A 13877-nucleotide genomic window follows, 5' to 3' on the forward strand; every position below is an offset into this window, starting at 1 on the left:
GGTACAGCAAGCTACGCAGTGCGTCCAACAAAGAAAGGATTAAGATATGGAATGAAATTTTTTATCGCATACAAGGAAAGCTGTCCTGACAGCGAAAGAACTTTGCCGCAGGTAAAGAAACGCCAGCAAAATCTCGAGTACGAGTATAAGCTTTTAAAGCAACGCTCTCAGTCGACCGGCGAAGCGGGGTTTAAGAAAATCAAAGAGGGGTTTCCATACTTCGACTTTTTCGACGACGTGATGGGTCATCGCGATAGCGTTGACCCATCCAAAATGGCACTCGAAGGCTCTTCCACGTTTGCCTTCGAAGAAGGCAGCAGCACATCACTCTCTCCACAAGGAAGCGTGGCCGACACAGAAAACATGGAAAATGAATTCGAAACTGCGACGCCCAATGAAGGAGTGAAACGAAAGGCAACTGATAAGCCAGCGAAATCTGGCAGCAAAGGAAAGAAGAGACGTGATGAGCAAACAGCGACGTCTGAGTGGCAGACAAGTTTTCTACAACTTATGGAACGAAGCATAGAGCAAGATAACATACGATTTGAACGTTCCACAGAAATGCTTCGGGAATCACAGAGGAATCAGTTGGAACAAACAAATGCAATTCTCGCAGGGTTTAAGGACATTTTCAAAGATTTGGTGTCAAAGTAAATCAGTGCACATATTTGATGTTCTAAAAAGGAGACAGTTGTATTAATTCTAATTATATATATATTTGTTACTGTTCTGCTGTTTTGTTGTTGCCTGTATCGGCAAGTTTATATGTTTATATGACATTTTGGTGCTACACATAGCATTCGTTAACAAATAAAACCTGCAGTTGGAAAATGTAGTGTTACAAGTTATCCCGCACAAAGTCTTTTAAAGCATCTCTCACATCGTTGCCAGTTTCAAATAGAAGTCTGCCTTCATCTTCATCGTCTGAGTCATCATCGGAGTCGCAGCCATCATCATATAGATCACCTCTCTCAATGCAAATGTTATGCAAAACACATGACGCAACAACAGTTTTCGTAAGGGTTGTCGTTTTCTGCTCAATTTTTTTCATAACAATTCGCCACCGTGATTTTAACATGCCAAATGCACGCTCGACTACGCATCGTAGGGCACTGAATTTTTTGTTGAATTTTTTTTGTTCAGGAGTTAAGTGCCCCCTGTCTGAGTAAGGTTTCATGAGCCAGCTGGTAAGGGGATATGCACTGTCTCCAGCGAGAAGAGGGCCGATTTCTACTCCATTTATATTCCTCGTCGGGCCAGCAAGAATTTGCTCATTTTGTGCCAAATCGTATAGTCCGCTTAGTCTAAGGACGCGAGCATCGTGTATGCTGCCTGGATAACCAACGGTAGCATGGATGAATTTCAGGTTAGAATCAACTATAGCTTGAAGGTTCACACTATAATGCTGCTTACGATTATAGTAATCCTCGTGATTTCGTGGTGGAGCATTTATCTCTATGTGGCAACCATCTATGGCTCCGACAATTTGAGGTATGCCATACATCTCTTCGAACTCGTCAACCTTTTCTGTAATTTCCTGCCTTGTCAAGGGAAATTTTATGAATTGATCCTTCCTACGAAGAAGAGCGCGCTCGAATTCACTACAAATGCATTTCGCTGTTGACTTTCCGTATCCAAATTGTAACCCACAGCTTCTGTAACTGTTGCCGGTTGCAAGTCGCCATAATGCTAAACCAACTCTTTCTTCTACACTAATTGGCACTCGCATCCGCGTGTGTTGTTTTTGTATATCTGCTCTTATTAGGTCACATAGGTATTCAAATGTTGCGTGAGTGATACGAAAATGTTCCTTCCAAAGAAAATGCAGTGCTGGATTAGCTATAAGAAGGCGAAACCAGTTCTGTGGTCTAGGCCAAACCCAAGCTCTTCTTTTCAGTTGTGGTCTTTGTTGTTGTGAGTGCCCTGCCATATAAATAAGCAACATCCGACGGTTTCGCCGGCTAATTCTAAAGGCTTCCTCCATTAAAGCGAAGCAATACATTTGTTGAAGCATGAAAGACCACTGTCGCAAAAGTAGGAAAGCAAAAATCAAAATAAGGGACGCTATTCGAACGTTTCGAGGTCGCGGCATAATGAAGCTTTGAGTGTCTTGACTACATTTGCTTTGGCGGGTTTTACCGCGTAGTTTGATTGACAAGCGATTCCGCAAGTAGCATACTTTGCAATTTAGTATGAACGCTTATCTTCAAAAGTTAGCACCGCCAGTCTCAAGTTCACTTGAGTTTTTATCGTACTTAAGGCCTACTTGGGCCCTAGTATGAACTTACCTAATGTGAAGGAAAACACATTTGAGGAAGCACTTATGTCATCGATGTATATCAAGAATAGGAGTGGCCCAAGTACTGACCCCTCTGGAACCCCACATATTATGTCTGACATTTCTGAGTCTACTCCTTTGAATTGTACATACTGTTTTCTGTTAGATAAGTAGTTCTTAAACCATAAGTGTGGTATACCTCTGATTCCATAATGTTCAAGTTTGTTCAATAGGGTTGTGTGGTTAACTGTATCAAAGGCTTTTGCGAGATCTAAAAAGATACCTATACAGTATTCGCCATTGTCAATTGCAAAATGTAGTTTTTCTACAAAATCTAAAATTGCCATCGCAGTAGAGTGTTTTTGCCTGAAGCCATACTGGTTTTTGTTTAAGATGTTAAATTTAGTTAAATAATCTATAAGTCGATTGTATACAACTTTCTCTAAAATCTTTGAAAATGAAGGTAAGATTAGCGGCTGAAGGGGAACTCGACTGGTTGTCTGGTTAAAGTGGATTTCTTTGCCATCAATGATGCTAGATAGTTGTCGGCTGCTCGTCTTCGTTCCCGTGGTTGTAGGCTTCAACGCTTTATTCTTGTCGATGGCCATTTGTTGTTATTATTTCGGATTTTGGAACTCCCTAGGCCTTCAGCTTTCTGACCACCGTTTTCCGGACTGAGTGGTTGGATAATCTGTTTTAGGGACCCACGTTCGTAATCGATTCCGTCTTGTTTACACACGAAGGCGTAAAACCGCTCGAGTACTTCATTCAACTGCTCAGGAAGAATCATCTCCAGGTATCTCTCAAGGCTATTTTCGCCACACCACTTCTCAAAAACCCTCACCCAGGTAATTGTGCTCTATCGCGTATTTAAGTTTTCTGCCGCTTCTTTTAATTCCGTAACTTCTTCAATGGTCACCGTCTTAAATCTCAACGCCATCTTGGCAATGATCGAAATACAAGAGATGTTGCCATGGCAATTTTATAATTTCACATGTGAAATTATAAATTAATGCTAAAATTTCGCGCCAAAATTAAGGAGTAATTTGTCACCCATGATGTTCAATATGTTTTAAATTCCTCTACTGATACTAGGTGGAAGATTGTATTCACCAAGTTTGAAGGATCTGAAGGGTGTAGCTTAGCTAGAAGACGCTCAGTTAATTTTCCATACATTTGTCTGTGTTGTTTTTTGCCCGCGAACCGCGTCCACCCAGCCAAATTTACAGACAAATGTATGGAAAATTAGAAAAATAAACCGAGCGTCTTCTAGCCAAGCTACATCCTTTAAACCTGGAAATACAATCCTGTTCCTAGTAGTTTAACGTTACGATTCACAACTTGGGTAAAATTCAATTTTGGAAAAAGTTATTTGCCATCGGATTCCTATACAAACACTGTAATTTCTGACCGCTTTGCCTAGCCATCAAGATGTCATCGAAAACCATGATATATAGTCTATTTAAGCTCGCAAATCTCACAGATATTTTTCATCGCGACCCATCGCAAAGCCCTGCAAGTTTACCGAAGGAGAGTAGTAATTCAGATGGCAAAATCTCACAGATGTTTCGTATGACAGAGAATTTACCGAAGGAGGAAAATAGCCGTAAATTTGCTTCCATTGCTCCCATTGCCTCCACATTTCAAGTACTGTTTCACAGATGGCAATATTTCTCCTCGCGGCCCGTCAGTAACGCTGGAAAACAATGAAGCCAACACTCCACGAAATCGCATTGGTAGTAAAATGACCTAAACCACTACAGCGACATAGAAGAAAAGGTACGCAAACCAAGCCAGGGAAGGCGTTTTTATTTGTTTTCCACAGTGAAAAATTTGCCGGCAGAAAATGTGAAATTCGAAGCAAGTGAGGCACTTTGACACAACATTGTCACTATCAATACAAATATTAACGCGAACCACATTCCGGTTATTCCTGTGTGTTATCATTTGTTGAAGAAATTACAACTGCAAAACTAAATGTTTGGATTTATTTCTACGCGGATAACCACTCAAAAGTTAATGGCCTTAGTACATCGGCCAATGCATCCAGCGTGATGAAGGCACACGAAAAACCGGACTTTGAATGTTATAGAAGGTTATAGATAAATAGTCAAGGACCCAAAAAGATATCTGAATCGAGAAGACTACATAAATTATCTTTCTCGTTGTAGCAAAGACGTTTGTGAAATGAAGTGCGATCATGTTAGCGGACATTTAACCAATTTGGGGAGGAACATGTAGACCATGGCCAGAGTCGACTGAGCGGCAGAATTCAAACCTACACCAACGAGCAAAACAACAAACCCAGAAAACAAAAAATATTACCCTCGACCCGCCACACTCGACCTTCAACATGGAACCCTCGATCGTCGACCCTCAACAAAAGGATAGACTCCAAATGATCGCGTCATCTGTGTCGGTACTTTTATAACAATTGGCCAATTAGCACGTGATAGAGTTAAAAGTTATTGTAAAAAAAGGTAAAAATCCATATATATTCCATGTTGCCGTTCGTCTTTTCAGTAGTAGATTATACCAGTGACATGAAAATGTTTTAACAGCAAAAGAAAAAATGGCTCACGAGGCGATTGCCGAGTGTGTCACCGATGTTCTGACCACATTTTGATGTTATCTATAACAGAAAATATAATCTGTTTTCTATTTCTTAAATAAATATTTTGAAATGATTGTTTTCCTACTAACATAATAATAAAATAATAAATAATAATAATCCGAGTAGACATTTGCAAAAAGCAAGGCTAGCGCTTGTAATGATTGTTAAACAAAAAACAAAGATGATGGATATACTTACAGGTATCTCAAGTTCTCCAAAGAGGAGAAGATATCCTGTGGTAAATTCTGAATGTGATTTCCTGTCAGGACTCTGCGATAGACGGAAAACAAGTTGAAAATACATAGTATTAATGAGATAAAGAACGTATTTTCATGTCGAGCAAGTTCACGGCTGTCATATCAACGGCAAAAAGCCTTGATATATCGAAAGAGGATTTTAACAACAACCACCCACACCCTCCCCCCACCACACCCCTTCCTCTTGAACAGTTATCAGGGATAAAGGGAATGGGAGGATGATTTCATTCATCTCACGCCGATACATTTGATATGTCGGGAGTCTCCCCACATCATTTGAAATTATAGTAGCAACCACCGTGGTTTTGAGTGGCATGCAAAGCAAGATTACACCTTCTTTACAAAAATCTTTGGCAACATTGCAGAACTAGTACCCATTTACATTCTAGTATCAGTTTTTAATACTTCACTATCGATTTAGACTATATTAATTATAGGATTTGCAAATCTACCACAGCCGAGAAAACATTTTCTCTTAAATTATATACGCGTATTAAAAAAAGTTCAGAGTTCCATCCGTGTAACCCAACCCCCCTCCCCTGAACCACCTTTGAGTCATGAGTTTGCTTACCCAATGGATTAAAACGAACTCACTTTACTGGCCTCAACACTGTTTCGTAATTTAGAAATTTATTTCAGAAATCTACAGCCACTTCGATTCAACTAAACGGAGGTGGCTATAACGAAGGGTCACAGGGCACAAATTGTGACATCATACTGTAGCAAGAGAAGATCAAGGTAAGAGAGTGAATCTATCATATATGCCTTATACCTTAAGTTATATTGAAACATGGTACATGTACGACTGTACCCAGTTTTTCTTCGGATGTTTCTCGCGCGTTGCGTGGATGTTTTCGTGGAGGATTTGGTTATGTTTCGCTTCGTTTGAAAGCCAAGGAAAACATGGAACACGCAGTGCAAGGATGGGTAACCCGAAAACACTGACCCCCGGTTCGTGGACCCCCACAACGGACCGGGTTCGCGGGCTACCCTACGGACCGAACCATGGACTACCGCTACCGACCCCCTCTACGGACCACCCTAAAATAGTGTAAAAATAAGAGATAAAGATTTCACTTATGGGTTGTCTAGCTAATAAATTCAGACTCGTGTCGGTGATTTTTCGAGTGTTGCACTGCATGTGCAAATGTAACAGAATTGGGTTTTTAACACCCCACCCCAACTCCCTAAAAGCTGTTTTCAGCGTAAGGAGATGCCGATGGTAAGAAGGAAAATTGTTACCTTCCATTCGTGGCTCAATCTGGCTATGGAAGGTATATTTTTAGGCCGTTTATTCTTGTTTGTATCTGTTATTCCGATGAGCAAATTGTGAAGCCTGGAACTAATTCACGAACCCACGGGAGGATGGGTTGAAAAAAATGGCAGAGGAGAAAGAACACAAATTTCGAGGCTTCCCGGAGGCTTCCCCGTACGCGTCTTTTGTATACTTTATGGCCACAGCAAAGAAAATGGCAATGTGTAATTATATAAATTGCACCCGAGCCTGAATCCAGGTCTGCCCATTTGCACAATGTAACGTTCGAAATTTCGCCGTGACGAGTAATCTATTAGACAACCTGTAACTGAAATATTTATTTATTATTTCTATTATATTTTGGGGGCTGGTCCGTAGAGGGGGTCCGTAACGGGAGTCCGTGGACCGGTCCATAGGTAGTCCACGGACCCGGTCCGTAGCGGGGGTTCGCGGACCGGGGGTCAGTGTTTTCGGGTTACCCGTGCAAGGATGCCTTCCTTGATATTTTAATATCAAAGAACCAAAGGAGCTTCGGCCCGCGCTAAGTTTAATAAATTTCGAAACTTTAATCGGAGGACAGATTTGCCCGTCCAAACAAAAAAACTGAATAAACTGTAAAGAAATGAGCAACCAAACGAGTGCAAAGCAAACGAAGGCCGAAAACAACGCAACCAAACAATCAGATGGTCGAAAATGTAGACAGACGCTTTCGCCTAAACAACAAGATGCACTTAAAGCAACAGGGAGAACAACATCAAGGACAACGTCGATTGGAAACGACTTTATGTTGAACCTAGGATTTAAGCAATATTTAGATTCAGTTTGTCTATCACTCTCGGAGATATCCAAAATATAATATGTAAGAAAGCATCAAAAGCCAATTTTTTTTTTTAATTACCCGTCGTATTTCATGTTATCTAGAATGCGCAGAATGTGATCATTTCACATTGTTGTGTTAGACAGCTATTATACTCCTTGCTATCATAGTTAATGGAGGGGAATGGTTATGAAACTCGACAAAGTTCTTTGTTGTGTGATTTTGTTCTGTTTTTTAGCCTTGACCGTGCTCAAAACACAACAATTGTTTACTACTGACCAAGCAACTAACCAATAGAGACGTCTTGGTTACGTAACTCATGCAAAGTGTATGAGCTCAAAACAAAAGATTGTGCCCGGTCGTGGACATTCCAGCATAAATCTTGGTATCTTTGTTTACTCCTTTGATGTTTGCTACACTTCGTAATCAGTTCCCTATATTAACTATGTTGCTGTTCCCACTGTGATTTGCTTATGAGACTCTCTGAAACCAAATGAACGACAAAGGAATGAACAGCCAAACGAGCACAAAAAGACGGCTGAGAGCGCAAACAAAACAGGTCGATGAATCGTCTATTGAAAATCAAAACATATAAAATGACGGATTACCTTGGGTATGAAGTCTCTATGCAGGATTGACTCTCTTATCTTGATCTTCTCTCGACCGTTGCTGCATAAACGTTTATCTAAATCATATCTTATTTTAGTCTTAATTTACACGGATTTTCTGTATAGTAGACGGACAAAGAGTGTGACATTTTACTGTAGTGAAATAAAATTGTGTTTTTATCTCGCCAATAAGTGGAAACCAATGATCTTGATGTAATATGTTTATAAAAGGAATAGACCAAAGGCCTTGCAATTCCTTTCTTTAATGGATAAACGTATAAATTTGTCTCATCTAGCTGGATACATGTATTTCCTTCATAACACTGTGCACTGCTGTTTTCAGTCTTGATCTCTACATAATGTAAAAACAAAACTTACCGATAAACGACCGATAACGATAATCAAAAAGCAATGTTTGTAATGTTGAAATCAAGCTGGAGTTGACAGGGTCAGTGTCATAGTTCGAACAAATACTTAATTATCACTAATAATTACGTTCATAAAAATTAAAGAAAAAAGAACTGCAAACAAGCTTACAAGGACCAAAGCATTGATAGATTGGAAAATAATCCCGGGGGTAGCTCTTCAATGTTGTTCGATGCCAGATACCTAAAATAAGGGAGAATGTTTGGTTAATAAGTAGATTTAGCCAAGCCTAAAACCGGAGCTCCTGGGCCGGATTGTTGATAGCCGGTTTCGCTAACCCAGGAAAAGCAAGAAATTTGACTTAAGTTGTGTAACTCTTGCTGTAAGGTTTTCTGTACATTGCTTTGCCTTCTGTTTTGAACTTGAATAATTTCAACATAGACAAAAGAAGCAGTGAAAAACACTTTCTGCAAGAAAAATTTACACTTCAGTTAACTTTAATCCTGGGTTAGCGTTAAGCGGCTTCCGAAAAACCCAGCCCTCTTTGCAACAAGTGAAACTAACATGAGCTCGCGGTGCAATCAAAAACCAGCACTTGATCAGCGGTCAACTTAAAAAAACACGTGTTTTCGATAAGCTGTAAACTTGAACCTGCACTGTATGGTCACGTGATCCCGGTCGGCGGATACTTTGTAATGACATTTGTCACTTGACCATAACATGAATGTCCAATCAAAAATGTACATTGTAAACCAATCTGTATGTATAAATATAATTAGTCTTTGTGTGTGTGCTTTGCGAGCTCTTGCATGTGTTTTTCTTATTTTCTCTTCTTATTTGACCCAAATAAATAATTGCCTGAAGAAAAAGATTTTAAGGTAATTCAAGCTGTAGTTACTATCAAGCTAATAGATGTGAAGAAAATCACGAGTTTAACACGTCTGTCAAGTTAAGAAATGAGAACAGCAATTTCATGGCATTATAGGACGAAAATAAGCTTAGCACCAAAACGAGGCTATGCCATGTGCGAGTCTAAGAAATGCCTCCCAAGAGGGAGGCAAAGGGCTTTTGACCTCTTATTTAAAGTAAGTCGCATCGAAGACGCGCCGGAGGCTCCTCGTGCGGTTGGACCGGTGAGGGTGGGACACTACAGAGACTCTACTCCCAGTAATTCTCTCCCATGAGGGGGGTAGGGGGGAGCAGAGAACGAGGAGCATTTTACTCGAATTATTTTTCAATGTTTTTTTTCTTTAGATAAACATGTCAAAACGCACGTTTTAACTTGTATCCATATCAGATGAATATATCTCGCACTAATAATTTGATTTAAAGAAACCCAGAAAAAAAACAAACATCAAGCCAAGGCATGATGTTTTTTATGTCGATAAATTGACCTATTGTATTCAAGGCACATATTTGTCGATCCGATGGTGGTCTGTCATGTGACATAACAGCCAATCATGTTAAAGAGTGTTATCTATCCGCCAGTATAAAAGACTGGTCGCATTCTCACTCATTCCCTCTTGCTTTCACCATCACAGCGAGTATATCTCTTGTCGATAACATTTTTTCAGGGAAGTCGAAGAGATATTTTGTATTGCATTAGAATGGATCTCCCTCTAATTTTTATCCTGGGGCATTCATTCATTAGGCGTTTAGAGAACGTCGTTGCCGCAAACCCTAACCTTAACCACTAATTCGTGTTAAATAATGCTGCCACATTTAAATGGCGTGGTGTTGGGGGGAGAACTGTGGCTAAGACGTTGCAATACGACCTCCCCGTGGTCGCTTCATTCCCTCCAGACATAGTTATTATACAGCTGGGAACCAATGATCTTTCTCGTCTTGATGCTTTAGTTGTGGGTTCTTCTATCGAGGAGCTTCTTACCATTCTGCACGACACGTACAACGTTAAGCTTATTTGTGTCTGCCGCGTTTAACAAACATGTTAAAACGTTCCTCGACGCCCTCCCTCATGTCTTTTTCTGGGGACATAGAGGCTTTCGAAATTCATCCCAGAGATTTCTCGCGCGTGATGGTGTCCACCTCAATAGGCAGGGGCCGTTTTAAAGTCATTACGCATTCGTTCAATTGTCGACCATTAGGCCGAACTATGCTGTCTGACGCTAATTCAAGCCATTTCCTTTTGATATATGTACAGTGTACATTTTACACCAAGCCGTGTCTTGTTGCCTCGTGATTCAGCTATTTTTGCGGTTTTCATTTGCCGCATACCTTTTCATTGCTGTTTCCGTTGGCTTATCATTTGGCCACCTGTGTACACAGTACATTTGTGCCCGTGTTATACGGTATGCACAGTACATTAGTGTGCCTTTGTTTTATACGTTATGCACAGTACATAAGTGTGCATTCTTTTTATATGATAAACACAGTACATAGGTGTGTATTTGTTCTATACCGGCTTTGCTTATTGTTTTTTGCTTGCAGTTTACCGCATGAGTGTACAATCCATTTTGACCGCCTATTTCCATAGGTGTGTCCAATGCACTCGGTATTACTGTCAATGCATATCTATTTGTTCATGGAAATGAGCTTTTATGATTGTTATTTATCTCACTTGTCGCAATTTACAGCAAAGGCGTTGTCTCGGTCTGATAACAGTCTTTTTTAATCCTTTTTCACATACCGCAACTATTTGGCGGTTACTTTAATCCGGCACCTCTGAGGTTGTCTATTTAGTTATAGATTTCTTCCCGGCCATGTAATTGTCTTTAGCTCATTTTACCTTGTATGCGGTTAACGCTGTCACCTAACATCCGTTATTATATAGATCATTTCTTCTCGCTTAATCATGCCGCCTAAGAAGCGTACTGCTGGCGCTGGAAGCCGTTCTAAGCGTCTTCGCTCGTTGCCGCCTGCCTCTGATCTGTAAGAGGCCGAGCCAGCTGCAATAGTACAAGATACCCAGTCTGCTGCAGTCCCGGGGATGGTCCAGTTAAATCTTCAGGCGCTCACCAGCACAATTACCGCTGCTGTCTCCGCGGCCGTGAAGGACGCCATGGCCACGCAGCATCAAGCGAGTGTCCCCGCCAGCACTACCACAGCACTTGGTCAGGTTGACCATCTGGTGAACGAGGAAATTTCAAACCTCATTCAACCCACAGGTACGCAAGGCGCGGATCCACCTCTTTCTCCCTTGAGTGTTGGGGATGAACCGCGCCAACTTTTTACCAGCATTGGCGCAGATTTAGGTGCTAGAGTTAGCTCAAAAACGAAAGCAAAAATTTGGGCTCACGAATACATAGATTTTGGTGTGTTGTTGTCAGTAGCTCCTCCCCGTGAGCGGTATGCCTTATCTATGAGCTCCCCTGGTGGTGTCTCGGGTCAACCCCACCTAGCTCTTGAGCCTTATCACACGGCAAAGAAGGTGACAACTATTCAGCAGTGGATAACTGCCTTTAACATTTTCGTCACGATTTATTCGGAGAAAGCTGCTGATGACGCCCCAAAGTTGATGAAATATTGTGAAGTGGTGCGTGATCTTTCTCATAAATCGGCCGACTGGCTTTTTTATGATGAGCAGTTCCGCTACTTAAGACAATCTCCACCTCACCGTTACCCTTGGGATCAAATCCACTGGGAATTATGGCTTAGGGCGATGTCCAATATTTGCGGCAAAACTCCATCATCCGCAGGTGCGGATAAGGCCCACGCACCAGTCCGTTTTCGACCTTCTACCAGCAAATTTACCAAAAGGACATGTTGGACATTTCACGCCGGTATGCAGTGCAGGGGATGCCAATATGAGCATGTCTGCTTTAAATGCAATGCAAAACATCCGGCAAGTCAATGTCAGGTTTCCTCAACCCACCAGCGCCCCAATGTCGGAAAATCCGGATCACAACTTATTAATCCAAGTGTTGGACAGCCAGCCAGTAACCCCCGTAAAAGCGGACCGGTTTGAGAATTTATTGGCTGGTTATAGTCCAGCCTTAAAAACCTTGTTAGTTGACGGTTTTCGGAACGGTTTTCGAATTTCTTACATCGGCGAATTATCTTCTTTTGAATCTCCTAATTTGCAAAGTGCCCTCCAGAATCCGGAAATTGTTTCCTCAAAATTAATGAAGGAAATCGAAGCTGGTAGGGTTGTGGGACCTTTCAAGGCTCCACCTTTTCCCATTTTTCGTACTTCGCCCATCAGTCCATTATGCTACTATTAGTGATGCCATTCATATTTTAAAGAAATTAGGTGCGGGTTGCTTTTTGGCTAAAACGGATATTAAGTCCGCATTTCGTATAATTCCTGTTCACCCGTTGGAGTACCCGTTACTCGGTATCAAATGGGCAAATGAATACTATTTTGATCGTTGTCTCGTTATGGGACTAAGGTCTAGCTGCGCGATTTTCGAAAAGTTCAGTTCTTCTTTAGAGTGGCTTGCCATGCAACACTTACATGTCTCTGCCGTTTTGCATATTTTAGACGACTTTTTGTTTATTGCGCCAAGTAGAGTTAAATGCGGTGAAGACCTTCATAAGTTTCTCGATATGCGTAACTTTCTTGGAGTCCCAATTGCCCAGGACAAAACAGTGGGACCGAATACCACTTTACAGTTTGCTGGTACAGAGCTCGATTCTGTGCGGCAGGAGGCCAGGTTGCCGTTAGACAAGCTTACCAAATGTCGTACCTTACCACATCACTTTCACAAGAAACGCTCCGTCACTGTGCGCGAACTGCAGTCTTTAATTGGCCTGTTAAACTTCTGTTGTTCTGTTGTCATCCCAGGCCGCGCTTTTTTACGCCGCTTAATTGACCTTACCAGCGGTCTAACAAGCCCTTATCACCACATCCGTTTAAACAGAGAATCTAAACATGATATCCGTATGTGGTTAACATTTCTAGATAATTTTAATGGAAGGGCATTTTTTCCGTCGGACCGCTGGGAAACTTCCTCTACACTTGAATTATATACAGATGCCGCGCCATCTAAAGGTTATAGTGCGGTATTTGGTAGGCATTGGTTTGGCGGTGCCTTTCCGGATGCATGGCACAGTTTCAACAGTACTTTCCTCGAGCTTTTTCCCATTGTTTTAGCTGCCCACATATGGGGGTCTAGTATCACCAATCGCTGCGTGCTATTTTTCACAGATAATGCTGCCCTAGTAGATATTATAAATAAGCAGACCTCTAAGCATAAGTTAGTCATGGTTCTACTACGTGACTTGGTTCTTAGTTGTCTACGCTATAATATTTTATTTCGTCGTCGGCATGTTCCCGGCCTGCAGAACAGCCAAGCCGATTACATCTCTCGCTTTCAGGTCGAGAGCTTCAAGGTAATAGCGCCACAGGCAGACGAATTACAAACACCAGTGCCAGCGAACCTTCTACCGGAGAGTTGGTCACTCATTTGAGAGATTTATAAGGCTTCGCTCTAACGTTTACAATTTTGTGGCCTTGATACCAGTCGATACAAAGGCCAGAGCTTTCGAATTGGGGCTGCTTCGCTCGCGGCTGATAAGGGTTTCTCAGATGCGCAAATCCGCACTCTTGGCCGCTGGAAATCTGATGCTTTCAAAATATTTATCCGCTCTGAACGCCTCCAAGCTAATTAAGTTAAACATGTCATTAGGTCACGCACCATTGAAACACTTTTACACCTTTTTCTATTTTTCTTCAGTCTTAGAAATGTAGGTCAGACATGGGCTGCCACTATTTCTGACGCA

At 41.5% G+C, this 13877-nt stretch overlaps 2 protein-coding genes across 2 annotated transcripts; one reads left to right on the forward strand and one right to left on the reverse strand.

Moving 5' to 3' along the window:
• Positions 1–831: 831 nt before the first annotated feature.
• On the reverse strand, positions 832–2285 carry LOC145491732 (uncharacterized). The gene has a single exon (XM_081470980.1). It carries the CDS (start codon positions 2090–2092, stop codon positions 839–841), a length of 1254 nt encoding a protein of 417 aa, XP_081327106.1. The 5' UTR covers positions 2093–2285; the 3' UTR covers positions 832–838.
• A 10416-nt stretch (positions 2286–12701) lies between these two features.
• On the forward strand, positions 12702–13565 carry LOC145493730 (uncharacterized). Its single transcript, XM_081473187.1, has one exon. The coding sequence runs from the start codon at positions 12702–12704 to the stop codon at positions 13563–13565; it is 864 nt and encodes a 287-aa protein (XP_081329313.1).
• The last annotated feature ends 312 nt before the right edge of the window (positions 13566–13877 follow it).

Source organism: Orbicella franksi, chromosome 7 (assembly GCF_964199315.1).
Source record: "Orbicella franksi chromosome 7, jaOrbFran1.1, whole genome shotgun sequence".
In the NCBI taxonomy this organism is placed as follows: Eukaryota; Metazoa; Cnidaria; class Anthozoa; order Scleractinia; family Merulinidae; genus Orbicella; species Orbicella franksi.